This window comes from Geotrypetes seraphini, chromosome 3 (genome assembly GCF_902459505.1).
Source record: "Geotrypetes seraphini chromosome 3, aGeoSer1.1, whole genome shotgun sequence".
NCBI classification, from domain to species: domain Eukaryota; kingdom Metazoa; phylum Chordata; class Amphibia; order Gymnophiona; family Dermophiidae; genus Geotrypetes; species Geotrypetes seraphini.
The window spans coordinates 23,594,361-23,611,202 of record NC_047086.1 but is presented as its reverse complement, the minus strand read 5'-3'; the positions used below and the strand labels follow the sequence as shown (position 1 = coordinate 23,611,202).

The following is a 16,842-nucleotide window of genomic DNA, read 5'->3' as shown; positions in this document are numbered from 1 at the left end:
TTCCAACTCTTCTGCTCCATAACAGCCCTGCTCTCTGCTGCCCCGATGTTCTTCCCCGCCGCCCCGATGTTCTTCCCCGATCTCTCCTGCCTGCACTACCCTGAATCGCCACCCTGCTCGTCACCAGATTTCTCCAGCTTGCCACCCTGAATTTCTCCTGGCCTTCCCTGCACTTGCAAGCCCGTGGTTTTAACCTTCGGGTTAAAACCACGGGCTCCCTTGCCTACAAAAGTTGTTTGTTTGTTTTTTTTAAGTCACGGCCTAGACTCATTTCCCCCCCCCCTCCCCGCACTGCCCACCCCCGTCGATGCCCCACAAAAGGCAGGAGGGGTGCCAACTTCCTCCTGCCATGTGAAACCCCATCCCGGCCCACCTCCCTCCCTGCCTGCCTGTAGCTCTACCTAAGCGGGCCAGGCCACCCGCTCCCCCCCTACCTTTAATAATGTTGGGAGCAGGAGGGATTCTCAGTCCCTCCTGCTCCACGCCTCCTCCGCTGACGAGTGCGGCCTTAGGCCACGCCCCGATGCATCATCTGATTCTCGGGAACTGGTCTAAGGCCCTGATTGACTGAGGCACTCGTCGGCGGAGGAGGCGTAGAGCAGGAGGGACTGAGAATCCCTCCTGCTCCCAACATATTAAGGTACGGGGAGGGCGTGGGCCTTGCCTGGTCATCCTGCTGGCCTCGGAGGAGGCCTGGAGTAGGAAGGAATGAGTATCCCTCCTGCTCCCAACATTCTTAAAGTGAGGGGGGAGCAGGCGGGCCCCGCCCCGCCCCACCTAGGTAGAGCTACAGGGAGGGAGGGAGGTGGGCCAGCTGGCTGGCCAGATCTCCAGAGTTGCATCCTTCCTGCCTTTTGTGAGGCATCGGTGGGGCCGCGTTTGGTGGGGGGCATTTTGTAGGGGTTTGGGGAGGGAGGAAGCAGTTCCGTGGGGGGGCTTTATTTTTTTTAACCGAGCATATATTTTGTGTGTGTAAAACATGCAAAATATCTGCTCGATTTAAAAAAAAAAAAATTACAAGCCCTGACAGCAGTGACAGGAGGCTGCTTCTCCTGTCACTACTGTCAAGGGCTGCGCATGAGTGGGATCGGACATTTGCTTCCTTCGATCGACCCATTTGAATATGACTGATTTGTATCAGTCGGACCTGCCCAAATCAAAAACGGATTGTTCCGATTCGGGCAGGTTAGTGAATATAGTTCCTTAGTAACACTTAGGGGTGCGACTCATCATGTGGGGGTCTGACTTTAAATGGAGAATTTTAGAACAAATTACACTTGGATGGGAGGGAGGCAATTTTGAATCATTTTGTGTTTACTAAATTTCAAAAAAGCCACTCCTGAGTGTGACCCAGGAGAGCTTCTGATTCTGACCTGAAGAAGGTAGAAATAAGCCTGTGAATAACGTTCCAGTGTCTGCACTGACACCCCTCCACCAGTAGATGGTGCAAATGCTGCATCAACTTACTGTATGTATGGTAATATACTGTGTGTGTGTGTGTGTTTATATGTACAGTAGACTCTCTGTTAACTGGAACTCAAGCAACCAGAAAGAAAATCAAAGATATATACAGACAAACCTCGGTTTGCGAGTAACCCGGTTTGCGAGTGTTTTACAAGACGAGCAAAATACTCAGCAAACTTTTGACTCGCAAACCGAGTGTTGACTCGATTTGCGAGCACCCCCCCCCACGATAACCGGCATCGCTTCCCCCCCCCGCTCGCAAAGGCCCCCCTCGCTCCAACCGGCAACCCCCCTGCGCAAACTTGCCTCCCCCCCCGAACAACTTAAACTTACCCCCTCCCCCTGTCTGGCACCGACACGCATGCACAGATCGTGCTGGTGCCTAGAAGATCTTCCGGCTTCTGCCTGCCTTGAGCATGCATCTGCGCATGCTCAAGGATTTCTAATTCTCCCTCTCGCTGAGATTCTCGATATATATACTGTATTCTCAAAGCTTTGTACAGACAAAAAGATTAGCATTGCAAAAGAGCTGGAAACTTATAGGACCTTCTTTTTTGTTTAAAAAGTCTTATACCACAAAATTAATCAAAAATCCATTCACTCAAAGTATATAAAATTTTAGGTGCCAACACCATCTTGATCGACTCCAACCTCCCCCACCATGAAAGATTCAGAGGGTTCCATTTGAGGGTTTGAACTTTTATGTTATTCAATAGATGAGATGAGCAATTCTCAATGGTGAGGTCCAGGGTCTTGCCAAATGGGATACCCAGATACGTCAATGAGGATTCAGACCAACGAAAGCCATATTGAGTAATGGAGTGTTGGTGCACGTAAGAATTTAGAGGTATGATTTCCGTCTTGCTATTGTTGAGTTTGTATCCGGAAACAGCCGCATATTCATCTATAAGAGAAAGCAAGGAAGGAATGGAATCAGGTGTGAGATACAGAAGGACATCGTCTGCATATGCTGAGAACTTTATTTCAGAATCCATACATCTTATGGAATGCAAAAAGGGCTCCAGAGCTAGGTTGAATAGAAGCGGCGAAAGCGGACACCCTTGTCTCGTACCTCTGGTGGGTTTGAATTGAGCTGATGTGAGGCCATTGATTCTTACATTTGTTGTAGGAGCTGAATAAAGAACTTTGATCATTTGTATGGATGAGTCATCGAAGCCGAACCATCGAAGGGCCATAAAAAGATAGTCCCACTCCACTCTATCGAATGCCTTTTCATCTCCTGTCATACGAGATCATATACTACTATCCATGGTTCAAGTTTTTAAGCGACTAGAATCGTCACTTAACATTAAATGGCTGGACACACTTTATGCACCCATCTGGCGTAACAATACCATTCGAATACAAAACAATGTTGTTGACTGGAAATTGTGGCAATCTTCTGGAGTACATCAGTTAAATCAGCTGTATGACGGTTGTGTATGGAAGACCTTTGACCAGTTGCGTGCTGCTAGTGATCTGCCAAACACTCAATATTTCCGCTGGTTACAGCTTAAACATGCTCTCTCCACACAACATAAACACCAACTGTTCATCGCAGCTACTCCTGATATATTACCGCTCTGTGTTTCCATGACTAATCGCAGAAAAGAAGCATCTGGATGGTATAAATACTCTCGCTTACAAAAGATGTTACGTCCTTCTGAAACAGAACATAAGTGGTCCCTAGATCTTCAAACTGATATAGATGAAGAAAAATGGGAATATTTGTGGTCCCGTACCCATGCCATTTGCAAATCGGCATCATTTCTCCAAACTTCTTTATTTCTTACACACAGAGCTTATTGGACTCCTAGTCGTCTGGCCCGTTTCCATCATGGAGTATCGGACAAATGCTGGTCTTGTGGTGCAGCACAGGGTAATCTTAGACATATATTATTTGAATGTTCATTACTTCAACCCTTTTGGTCCAAAATCATAGCTGATATTAATAACTTATTCCAAACGTTCATACCACTGTCATATAGATCCATTATCTTGGGTAGTATTGAATTACTGGAAAGCTGCACCAAAGATGAAGATTGCCTCATTCATATACTTCTTCTTATAGCGATCAAAACCATACTCTCAAACTGGAAAAATCTTGAATCTGTGAGTTATGATTCTTGGTGGAACACTGTTTGCTTGATAGTTAAATATGAGAAAATTGTGGCGGAAAGATCAAATTCATTGTCTAAATTTAACAGGCTCTGGGGTCCACTGCTTCAATATGCTGATTCACCATTTGTTAACTGATCTGTGACTTCACACTTTGCGATAGTTATACATCATTACCCCCTTTGACATTATCACTTACAACTTATTGCTGACAATTCTATCTTTAGTTCTTCCTAGTGGTGGTTATTATACACGGATGTGGTATATTCTTTTTGATTGATTGTATACAGATGTCACATCATTACTATTGTATTAGCATCATGATCTGTTTATTTCTCCCTTTTCTTTTTTCCCCTCCCCTTTTACTGATATGGAATGTTGAGTTATCACTGCCTAGTTCTTGGGCGTGGGCTCGTGTATTTACTGTTTTCCAGAACAAGTATTATTGTCAAGATTTCCTGTTACATATTTGTATTGTTTTATTCTTTTGTTATGCAAAACTTTCAATAAAACATACTGAACTTAAAAAAAAAAAATCCATTCACTGAGGTTTATAATAATTGTAACAAAAATAGAATAAAAGATTTTACACCAGTGGTTCCGAGACTGGATTGGGAACTTGTGACCACTCCCTTTCCCTGGACTTCCATAGTGGCAGTCAGTATGGGACCTGTGGGACAGTGAGCATTCACAATGCTTGTTTCTTTTTCCTCCTGTAAGGACTCGCTATCAGATTGGCATTGGAGTCTGAGCTCCCCTGAAAAGTCCTATACGCACTGTTTTGCTTCTGTTGCCTGCATGCTTTGGATGAGTGAGGGGGGAGGAGTGGATGAGAGATGGAAGGGGTCTGGAGAACTGATTTTGTTTTACATCATCATTTGGGATCACACGAATTTGATTGTGGTCTAAGGTGAATGTGTAAAATGAATTATAGTTATTACATTTGATATAATGTTTAACTTTATACGAGTATAAAATCACAGCAGTGTACTAATTTTTTTTTTTTTTTTTAAACATACAAGAAAAAAGAATTATGGGAAAGTGCAACTCCCCCACACTGATTGTTTTTGAAATTTTATAAATAGAAAATTGTGCATACATTGGAGATACATTTCTTTATACTCTATCTCATACTATAGCTTTGATAATGAAAATTTGCTTCAGGGTCAACATGGCTGCATAAGCATTTTTGTAAAAATAATCATAGTGATATGCATGTATACTTGATTCATTCATTAACAAACTGAGCATACTAAAATCATAGTTTCATTTTCCTGGTGATTTAACTGCCGTTTTCATATGAGATCTGTGAAGACTGTGTATCATCTCACTGTGCTAAAATTTGTCCTTAGTGTGCCCTTATGTAGGTCTTTCCTACCTGCTAAGACCATTTTTTACTGCAGCTGTAAAAATGCCCTTTTTTTTGTACTTTCTGCATTAAGGACAGTACGTTAATGCTGCCATTGGTTCATGAAATAACAAATTAGAAGGTGATTCGATATAGATCACCCCCCCATATTCTCACACTTGCAACAACGGTTTTAATGATGACAGACCCTCAGAGGTACCACCAAGATACATTAAGTTTTTTCATTGTATCTGGCTTTATGTACCAATTCCTCACCGGGTCTTACTTAATTCATCTTAAATATCAAACTTTTATCGTTAGAATTAATGAAGATGTTGAAATATTTAACTTAGTTTATGTTAGTGGTCTAACTCTTGGGGACTATCGTGCCAACATGTTTTACCCGAAGGGTTTTCTCAAAGCTAATATCCCTTCATTTAGCTTTCCGCCGTATTAACCAACCACCAAGTATTGTAAACAAGATTTATTGAACGGATTCTCCCACAAGAAATTTTTGCATATTCGCCTATAGTGCTGTTTATTAATTAAACCATTGGTTCATGGCCATTTTTTTAATAGATTACCACAGCGGCACTTGCCACCTTCTATTTTGTAGACTGTAAGGCCTCCTGTGTTATTCATGTGAGTAATGTGGAATGGGATGACTTCCCTATGAGGAAAGGCTAAAGCGGCTAGGGCTTGTCAGCTTGGAGAAGAGACGGCTCAGGGGTGATATGATAGAGGTCTATAAAATACTGAGTGGAGTGGAAAGGGTAGATGTGAATCACTTGTTCATTTAAAACAAACCATAGAAAATATTTCTTCACACAACGTATAATTAAACTCTGGAATTTGTTGGCTGAGAATGTGGTAAAAATCAATTAGCTTAGCAGGGTTTAAAAAAACAAAAACCAAAAAAGGTTTGGCTAATTTCCTAAAAGAGAAGTCCATAGGCCATTATTAAGATGGCTTGAGAAAATCCATTGCTTATTCCTAGGATAAGCAGCATAAAATCAGTTTTACTACTTGGGATCTAGCTAGGTACTTGGTACCTGGGTTGGCCACTGTTGGAAACAGGATACTGGGCTTGATGGACCCTCAGTCTGTCCTAGTATAGCAATTCTTATATTCTTATGAATACCCATTCTCCAGCCTAATAACACCTGTAAAAAAAAAAAAAAAATTTAGGGTATATTTTAAAATTATCATGTGATGTATTGTGTCCTATGATATTCCATTTTTTCCTATGTTAGGCACGTGTTAGTGTTAGTTAAAGGCCCCCTAATGTACTGTTGGTTGTCTCAGCATGATCTGTAATGTAGTCGTAGGGCCTATGGGTAACTCTGTGAAGAGCTAAGTTTGTTGTTTATCTTTTTACTGTGTACTTGGGCTTATTTTGCAGCGCCCCAGGCTTGAAAGGTGAAAAGAAATTAATCTATCCTTTTTCTCTTTTTAGATGGACTTGAAGCTGAACACTGGTCTGTCTATAGAAGATATCTCGAATTCTATGTTCTCGAATCAAAACTAACTGAATTTCATGGTAAGCAATTGGAAATAAAAGGACCAGTAATGTAGAATACTACGAGGGGCCACTGAAAAGTTCTCAGCCCAACCAAGAAGAGAATGATGTGGAGCCATGAAACTTACAAGTTGTTCCACACTTTTCTTGATACTTTTCGTTTCAATGATGCAAATGCATCTAGTAAATAGGCACAAGTATAGGGAGACCAAGCCATTGTGATATCACAGATGAAGTTGGATCTTAGACATTGGTGGAATGAGGCATTATGACATCACAATAGGAGGGGCAGCTGAAAAGTTCTCAGCCCAACCAAGAAGAGAATGATGTGGAGCCATGAAACTTACAAGTCATTCCACGCTTTTTTATTTTTTTTACACTTTTTGTTTCATTTCATATCATTGAAACAAAAAGTGTCGAGAAAAGCATGGAATAACTTGTAAGTTTCATGGCTCCACATCATTTTCTTCTTGGTTGGGCAGACAAATTTTCATCAACTGTTCTCTTTAAAATATGGCTCAGCTGACATTTCTTTGCTGTTTATTTTTACCCCCTTTTGAGATCTTACATCTTTTGCTCCTACAACTTACCATATACTTACGGCACAAACACACTTTCCTGGGTGGGTCTTGACAGCAGGAAGTGGTTGAGTCTGTTACCTCATAGTTTATAAATGAAATGAGAAGTTAGAAGTAGAAAGTATTTTGATGGTTCTCGTTAATCTGACACACATTTCATCTGCAATACGTTAATATGGTGTCTGATCTAGTGGTCCAATGAACAACATTTAATCAAAATATATAACTTCATATGTGATCAGTACTGTTCCTTATTGATTTACTCCAAGACAGATTTAACAGTATTTCAATTTTTGTTACTTGAATTCAATTTCATTTAAAGGGAAAAAAGCCTCAGAATAAAGAGCCTCCTGCACAGTTGATCCATTTCACATAATTCAACAGACATGCCGATTTTGGCTCATACATACAGTCATTGAAAAAAACCCTTTTTGTTTTTTTCTTTTTTTTATTATTCATTTTGGCTCATACATACAGTCATTGAAAAAAAACCTTTTTGTTTTTTTCTTTTTTTTATTATTCATTTTGGCTCATACATACAGTCGTTGAAAAAAAACCTTTTTGTTTTTTTCTTTTTTTTATTATTCATTTTGGCTCATACATACAGTCGTTGAAAAAAAACCTTTTTGTTTTTTTCTTTTTTTTATTATTCATTTTGGCTCATACATACAGTCGTTGAAAAAAAAACCTTTTTGTTTTTTTTCTCTTTTTTATTATTCATTTTGGCTCATACATACAGTCGTTGAAAAAAACCCTTTTTGTTTTTTTCTTTTTTTTATTATTCATTTTGGCTCATACATACAGTCGTTGAAAAAAAAACCTTTTTGTTTTTTTCTTTTTTTTATTATTCATTTTGGCTCATACATACAGTCGTTGAAAAAAAACCTTTTTGTTTTTTTTCTCTTTTTTATTATTCATTTTGGCTCATACATACAGTCGTTGAAAAAAAACCTTTTTGTTTTGTTCTTTTTTTTATTATTCATTTTGGCTCATACATACAGTCATTGAAAAAAAACCTTTTTGTTTTTTTCTCTTTTTTATTATTCATTTTGGCTCATACATACAGTCGTTGAAAAAAACCCTTTTTGTTTTTTTCTTTTTTTTATTATTCATTTTGGCTCATACATACAGTCGTTGAAAAAAACCCTTTTTGTTTTTTTCTTTTTTTTATTATTCATTTTGGCTCATACATACAGTCATTGAAAAAAACCCTTTTTGTTTTTTTCTTTTTTTTATTATTCATTTTGGCTCATACATACAGTCATTGGAAAAAACCCTTTTTGTTTTTTCTTTTTTTTATTATTCATTTTGGCTCATACATACAGTCATTGGAAAAAAACCTTTTTGTTTTTTTCTTTTTTTTATTATTCATTTTGGCTCATACATACAGTCGTTGAAAAAAAACCTTTTTGTTTTTTTCTTTTTTTTATTATTCATTTTGGCTCATACATACAGTCGTTGAAAAAAAACCTTTTTGTTTTTTTCTTTTTTTTATTATTCATTTTGGCTCATACATACAGTCGTTGAAAAAAAACCTTTTTGTTTTTTTTCTCTTTTTTATTATTCATTTTGGCTCATACATACAGTCGTTGAAAAAAAAACCTTTTTGTTTTTTTCTTTTTTTTATTATTCATTTTGGCTCATACATACAGTCGTTGAAAAAAACCCTTTTTGTTTTTTTCTTTTTTTTATTATTCATTTTGGCTCATACATACAGTCGTTGAAAAAAAACCTTTTTGTTTTTTTTCTCTTTTTTATTATTCATTTTGGCTCATACATACAGTAGTTGAAAAAAAACCTTTTTGTTTTTTTCTTTTTTTTATTATTCATTTTGGCTCATACATACAGTCGTTGAAAAAAAACCTTTTTGTTTTTTTGTTTTATTCATTTTTTTCTGAAATACTTGTTAATCTCCTATTCTTACTTATATTTCTTTAAAAAATTATTTTTTATTTTCTCAATAATACTCTTAATCCAGAAGTACAGACCCTTCTTTCTCAAAACTAACAGCTACATTGTAACAATTCATGCAACAGTTCATCCAGCAGTTGCAACAAAGTAACTTATCTTCATATTTGATTCTCCGGTCACTCCGTTTAACCACAGACGTTTTCCACTTGCAGCATATTTCTTCGTGTGTCTTCTTCAAAATTTTCAAGTTTAAATCGGGGACCGAGAGACTGTCTGTGCCGCTGAAAACCGCTGAAAACTAAGCCGATACAGCCAGCGTTTCACAGATCACTTCTTCCCTCTGCTGCTTCAGGGCAACTTACATTTGGCACGTTTTATTTCTCACCTCCGTTCTGATTGCTGGAGTATTCAGACAGTGGCAAAATGGCGACAGCATATTTTTCAGCGTTTCTATAATGACGTCATCATTACAGATAATGGCATCATCCTAACAGATAATGACATCATCATAATAGATAATGACGTTGTACTAGAAATGCTGAAAAATATGCTGTCGCCGTTTTGCCACTGTCTGAATACTTCAGCGATCAGAATGGAGGTGAGAAATAAAATGTACCACATCCTCTGGCAACGCTAAAACTGCTCCTAAAGAGTCTGATTTAAAACAGAATTTCACTGTAGTAGCATTTCTGATGTAAGCTCAGTTTGAATAGAAATTTCTCACCTCTGCCCCTCTTCCTGGCAACACATCCTTCTCCATGGAACATCTTTCTGGTCCCTCTGCTTTGATGGAAGCCATCAATTCTGACTCTCACTCCTAGTCGGCTCTCTCATTCTCGCTAATGTACAGGAAATCCATTGTTATGTAGGTTTTGTCTCTGTAGCCATCAATGGTAAGTCCTGTGATTGGCTGTTGACAGGCTAACATAGAAGTAATGGAGCTTGGCAATTCATGATGGGTCCACTTTAAAGAGGATTGTTACGGGAACTGTTCCAATGATTTAAAGGCCTTGTCATATTAGGCATACACAATACCCATTCTCTCATAGGCCCATAAAAAGGGAATCTCAGCAAACTTGCGGGTGGACATAACTGTTCCAGATCATCATGACCTAAATGGGCTACCAGCACAGTTCTTCTGTCCCATGATCTCACCTAGAATAAACAATCCAGCTTCACATTGCAATGTTTTTCAGTATATCAGCTTGGATCAATAATGCCAACAGCTTAATTCTCTTAAAAAAAAATACAGTTCACCCCAAGACTAATGTTAACATCTATAAGGGTAGGCTTGTCTTGGGAAAGGCTGGGGGAATCCAGTCATAGAGTTCAAAGGCTGCATAATCCCAATCTAGTTCCATGTGGCTCACAAAAGAATTATTATACCAAAAATCATAAAAAGTTAAAACGGATCAAAAGTCATCATCTAACTACATTTAAATCAGGAGTCTCAAAGTCCCTCCGTGAGGACCGCAAACCAGTCGGGTTTTCAGGATTTCCCCAATGAATATGCATTGAAAGCAGTGATCTCATGCATATTCATTGGGGAAATCCTGAAAACCCGACTGGATTGTGGCCCTCAAGGAGGGACTTTGAGACCCCTGAGTTAAATGCTTGCGAATCAAAGTATGTGTCAGTAGTCTGACATTTTTGAGAAGCTACCACTCTGTGATATGCATCAGTACTACGGCAGAACGAGACTTAGGAGTAATCATCAGTGCCGACATGAAGGCTGCTACTCAAGTGGAGAAGGCTTCATCTAAAGCACGGCAGATGATAGGTTGTATCAAGAGAAGCTTTGTCAACAGGAAGCCTGAAGTCATGATGCCATTGTACAGAGCCATGGTGAGACCTCATCTGGAGTACTGTGTGCAGTTCTGGAGGCCACATTACCGTAAAGATGTGCTCAGAATTGAATCGGTTCAGCGGATGGCCACCAGGATGGTCTCGGGGCTAAAGGGTCTCCCGTACGAAGAAAGACTGAGCAAACTGCAGCTCTACAGTCTTGAGGAGCGTAGGGAGAGGGGAGACATGATTGAGACATTTAAGTACATCACGGGATGGGTCGAGGTGGAAGATGATATCTTTCTTCTTAGGGGGCCCTCGACTACAAGAGGACATCCGCTCAAACTCAGGGGAGGGAAGTTTCGTGGAGACGCCAGGAAGTACTTCTTCACGGACAGAGTGATTGAGCATTGGAACAAGCTTCCAGTGCAGGTGATTGAGGCACGCAGCATCCCAGACTTCAAGAACAAATGGGATACCTATGTGGGATCCCTACGAGGGTCATGCCAAGGGATAGGGTCACTAGGGTATAGACTTGAAAGAGAGGATCAGTAGAGTGGCAGTATAATTACAATTATACTTAAGAGGGTCAGTAGACTTAAAAGGGTGGGTCAATAGTGTGGGCAGACTTGATGGGCTGTAGCCCTTATCTGCCGTCATCTTTCTATGTTTCTACATAATGTGTTCATTCAAAATAGGACTCTTGAGGGAAGGCGCTGTCTTGCAGAAACCTTGGTCTTAGGTCACACCATTGTCATCCACATTTGAGATTTGACTTTATAATAAATTGTTGTATCATGATGCTGTGGCATTGTTTCCACCTCATTTCTTTCTCTTGGGCTCTTTGGGCTTTTTTATTGCCGCTAACAAATATTGGAATCATCTTCAAATGATGAATTGCTAGATAAGGAAAAAACTATTTAACACTTTCTTAAATGTTGGGAAACCCAATGTAACGGCACCTTTTTGAGCGTAATTTCTTCTTCCCTGTCCAAAAGGAGAACAAATGTATCTATAAAGTAGACTTTCTATTAAGAATCGTAACAGAGGAACAGGATACTCTAAAGTTAAAAGGGGATAGATTCCGTACAAATGTAAGGAAATTCTTCTTCACCCAGAGAGTGGTAGACAACTGGAACGCTCTTCCAGAGTCTGTTATAGGGGAAAACACCCTCCAGGGTCTCAAGTTTCAAGTTTTATTAATTCCTGATGAATCGCCTATTTAATTTCCTAAGCGATGTACAATACAAATTTAAAAAAATAACAAGTAATTCAGTAATAAATAAATAACAAACTACAAAAAAGACAATACACGAATAGGGAGGAAAGAAGGGAGAAGTTACAATTTCATTTCAAGAGTTAAGGAACATATAAAGGAAAAATAACATAAGGGAAATAGGATTTTAAAATAGCAAGTTAAAAATAAGTTTTGGTTAAGAAAATCATAGATTAAAAGCATCTTTGAAGAGATAAGTTTTTAGGGACTTTTTAAAAGAGATAAGATCTTTATCATGTCTCAAGACAAAGTTGGACAAGTTCATGATAAACTGGTGAGACTGGACTCATTTGGAGCACTGGTCTTGACCTTGGGGCCGCCGTGTGAGCGGACTGCTGGGCAGGATGGACCATTAGTCTGACCCAGCAGCGGCAATTCTTATGTTCTTATTAAAAACTATCCGTGCTTCTGCTGGCAATCTTTGCAGCTTTACAAACATAGGGGTGACATGGTTAAACCTATGCAATCTAACAATCAATAGAACAGCTGTATTCTGAAGAAGCTAGATTTTCCTCATTTTTTACTGAGCTCCTAGAGTTAAGAGTAGTCCAGTTGGGTTAAGATTGAACAAGAAGGCAAACATGTGCCTCACTACAGCCTAAGCTTAAGAAATACTTTGTTATAAGATTTTTATTTTTTTTAACTGTGGCTCCATAGGTCAAGCTGAATCCAAAATCTCTCCCTTGACCCTCGATGTTCAATCAACTGAAATAAATTTACTTGATACTATCAATATTTTTTTCAGGACTGTCCTCATAATAATAATAACTTTATTCTTCTATACCTGCCTGCCCGGAGCAAGAGTGAAGGATGTGGCTGGCAGGATCATCAGGATCATAGACAGCGCAGAAGGGAAGGACACTGCGGTACTTATCCACGTGGGAACCAACGACGTGAGCGGACGGAAGTACGATAGGGAGGAAATGAAGAACCAGCTCCGCTCACTTGGAAGAAAACTGAAGGTCAGGGAGGTGACAGTGGCATTTTCTGAGATCCTCCCGGTACCGAGAGCAGATGCGAAGAGGCAAGATGAGCTGCGAGAAATCAACGCCTGGATGAGACGATGGTGCGAGGAAGAAGGGTTTGACTTCGTGCGCAACTGGACGACGTTCTGGGGAAGGAGCAGGTACTATAGGAAGGACGGATTACACCTCACCAAAGAAGGGGCGAGAATATTGGCTGGAAACATGAAGAAGATCATTGAGAAGACTTTAAACTGAAGATCAGGGGAGAGCGGACAGTCGACAACCAGTTGATGGCCCGGACAGCAGGTAATAAAGTAATAAGGACATCCGCTCAGATGAAGAGGAAGAACTTGACGCAAATGAGGGAGACAACAATGGAGCGCAAATAGATGCAGTAAAAGATACAATAAGGCCTGTGAAGCCCAGAAAATCTAAGAAGGCAACACAAAGGGAGCTTAAATGTATGTACACGAATGCCAGAAGCCTGAGAAACAAAATGGGGGAGTTGGAAACACTAGCTAGATGCGAAGAAATAGATATCATTGGCATAACAGAAACATGGTGGGACGAGGAAAATGAATGGGATACAGTACTACAGGGATACAAGCTTTACAGAAGAGACAGAACAGGGCAGAAAGGGGGAGGCATTGCCCTATATGTCCAGGAAGGAGTAGAATCTACTGGAGAAGGGAAGGCGGAAGAGAAAACGAAACTGGAGTCCCTCTGGGTAAAGATCCCCAGACAAAACGGAGCAGACATAAAAATAGGTCTCTACTATCGACCTCCAGGTCAGACGGAGGAAACAGACTCGGATATGATAGATGAAATAAGACATGAATGTAGGACGGGCAATGTAACTATCATGGGAGACTTCAATTTCCCAGGAATAGACTGGAACCTAGTAACCTCAAGCTGCGGGAAAGAAATAAAGTTCCTGGAAATGATGGGAGACTGTTTCCTAGAACAAATGGTAGGAGAACCGACAAGAGGAAACGCCACCTTGGACTTAGTCCTAGATGGCATAACTGGGCAAACCAAAGATGTAGAAGTCACGGTCCCGCTAGGAACGAGCGACCACAGTATGATCTACTTTAAACTCGACATCGGGAAGGGGAAGCGAACTAAGACCCTAACCAAGACCTTCAACTTTAAAAAAGGAAGATACGATAGCATGAGAGCCATGGTAAGAAAACGGATCAAGAAAAGGATATCCAAAATCGAAACGGTAGAACAAGCATGGTCCTTACTAAAAAAAACTATCACCGAAGCACAGAATCTATACATCCCGCAGATAGCCAAAGGAAGGAAAACTAAAGCCAAAAGAGAACCAGCTTGGCTAACCAAAGAGGTGAAGGATGCAGTTAGGGAAAAGAAAGACTCGTTAAAAAAATGGAAGCGCGAGAAAACAACTGAGGCTTGGAACAGTCATAAAGACGACCAGAAGAAGTGCCACAAGGCTGTGAGAGAAGCCAAAAGGGCCTATGAGGAAAAGATAGCCCAAGAGGCCAAAAACTTCAAACCATTTTTTAGATATGTTAAAGGGAAAAACCTGCAAAGGAGACAGTGGGCCCTCTCGGCGACCAAGGAAGAAAAGGATACATCAAAGAGGACAAACAGATTGCAGACAGATTAAATTCCTTCTTTGCTTCTGTCTTTACCAAGGAAGACACCACATCGATACCCGAAACAGTGAAAGTATTCAAGGGGGAAATAGAGGAGAGCCTCACCACAGTGAAGGTGGATCTGGACCAGGTATACTATCAGATTGACAAACTAAAAAGTGACAAATCCCCTGGCCCAGACGGAATTCACCCGAGAGTATTAAAAGAACTAAAGGTGGAAATCGGAGAACTACTGCAAACCCTCGCTAACTTGTCAGTTATAATCAGACAGATACCAGAAGACTGGAAGATAGCGAACGTAATACCAATCTTCAAAAAAGGATCAAGGGGAGAACCGGGAAACTATAGACCAGTGAGTCTCACATCGGTCCCTGGGAAAATGGTTGAGGCTTTGATTAAAGACAGCATTGTACAGCACCTGGATAACCATGACCTGCTGAGAGGTAGTCAGCATGGCTTCAGGAAAGGGAAGTCATGCTTGACAAACTTACTTCAGTTTTTCAAGGGAGTGAACAAACAAGTCGATAGCGGAGAACCGGTTGACATAATATACTTGGACTTCCAGAAAGCGTTCGACAAAGTACCTCATGCGAGACTTCTCAAGAAACTACAAAGTCATGGAATAGAAGGGGATATACTGAGATGGATAGGAAAATGGCTAGAAAACAGAAGACAAAGAGTGGGCATAAATGGGAAGTACTCGGACTGGAAGAAAGTAACTAGCGGTGTGCCTCAGGGCTCAGTTCTTGGGCCTATCTTATTCAATATCTTCGTAAATGACCTGGAAGAAGAAACGACCAGTGCTATCATCAAGTTTGCAGATGACACAAAACTATGCCGAGCAATCAGGTCACAAAAAGACAGCGAAGAACTCCAGAGAGATTTGAAGCAACTTGAGAGATGGGCAGAAAATTGGCAGATGAGTTTTAATGTAGAAAAATGCAAAGTGATGCACCTGGGCAGTAAAAACAATGAGCATGGGTACAAACTGTTAGGTATAACATTGGGGAAGAGCGATCAAGAAAAAGACCTGGGAGTACTGATAGATAGAACCCTGAAGCCATCGGCTCAATGTGCAGCGGCGGCAAAGAAAGCTAACAGGATGTTAGGCATGATAAAGAAAGGAATCACGAGTAGATCAAGGGAGGTCATAATGCCGCTTTATAGAGCAATGGTCAGACCACACCTGGAATACTGTGTCCAACACTGGTCTCCATACCTGAAGAAGGATATAACACTACTGGAGAGGGTGCAGAGGAGAGCGACGAAGCTAGTAAAAGGTATGGAGAACTTGAGCTACAAAGATCGCCTCAGAAAACTGGGACTATTCACCCTTGAGAAGAGAAGACTGAGAGGGGATCTGATAGAGACTTTTAAATTGCTAAAAGGAATTGACATAATGGAGCAAGCTCACTCACCAACAGGGGGAAAGGATGGTGAGCAAGAAACAGCGTTATTCACATTGGCAAATGTAACCCAGTCTCGGACCAGAGGTCATGGCCTGAAGCTGAGAGGGGACACGGCCAAGACAAACGTCAGAAAGTTCTGCTTCACACAGCGAGTGGTGAACGCCTGGAACTCTCTCCCGAAAGAGCTGGTGGAGGAAACCACCGTTCTAGGATTTAAGGGAAAATTGGACGCACATCTTCTTGCAGAAAACATTGAGGGATACGAGTGACATTGTATTCGCCAGAGTGTGCCTGGCTGGGCCTCCGCGTGCGCGGAACGCCGGACTAGATGGACCCCGGGTCTGATCCGGTGCAGGCATTTCTTATGTTCTTATGTACCGCCACAAGCTTGCGACTTCTAGGCGGTTTACAATCAAGAGAGTTGGACATTCAGCGAAATACAATAAGTAGATATTCAGAGGAAATACAGAGATCAGAGACCTCAGGAGGCAATAGTATAGAAATACAATTTGCTGAGTGAAAATGTAATATGTACATTTTAGTAGGTAATGTCCGACAGGACCTGTTGGGGATAAATAGCAACGTAAAGTTACGATAAGATGAAGATAACAGATTATATTTATAACAGTGCTGTAAGTTCAGGTGGAATAGTGAGGGGGGAGGGAGAGGGAGAGCGGGTCAATTGTTTAGATATTTTTGGAACAGGTATGTTTTTAGGCGTTTCCTGAATTCCCCGTATGTAGTGGGCGAAAGCAGTTGGTCTAGGTCTTTGCCCCATGGGACTGCTTGGTGAGAGAGAAGGTGTTCGTGGTGTTTTTTCATTTTGCAGCCTCTAACTGGAGGGGAA

The 16,842-nt window shown here is 40.5% G+C and overlaps 1 protein-coding gene across 3 annotated transcripts in view; it reads left to right on the top strand.

Annotated features, from left to right (window-relative positions):
- Nucleotides 1–16,842, top strand: part of SNX14 (sorting nexin 14) — a 212,339-nt gene that overhangs the window by 127,741 nt on the left and 67,756 nt on the right. For all 3 annotated transcript variants that reach the window (XM_033937245.1, XM_033937246.1, XM_033937244.1), the window contains exon 18: nt 6,387–6,470. In XM_033937245.1, coding sequence (XP_033793136.1) covers nt 6,387–6,470 — 84 coding nt within the window. The remainder of the gene's footprint in view (nt 1–6,386; nt 6,471–16,842) is intronic.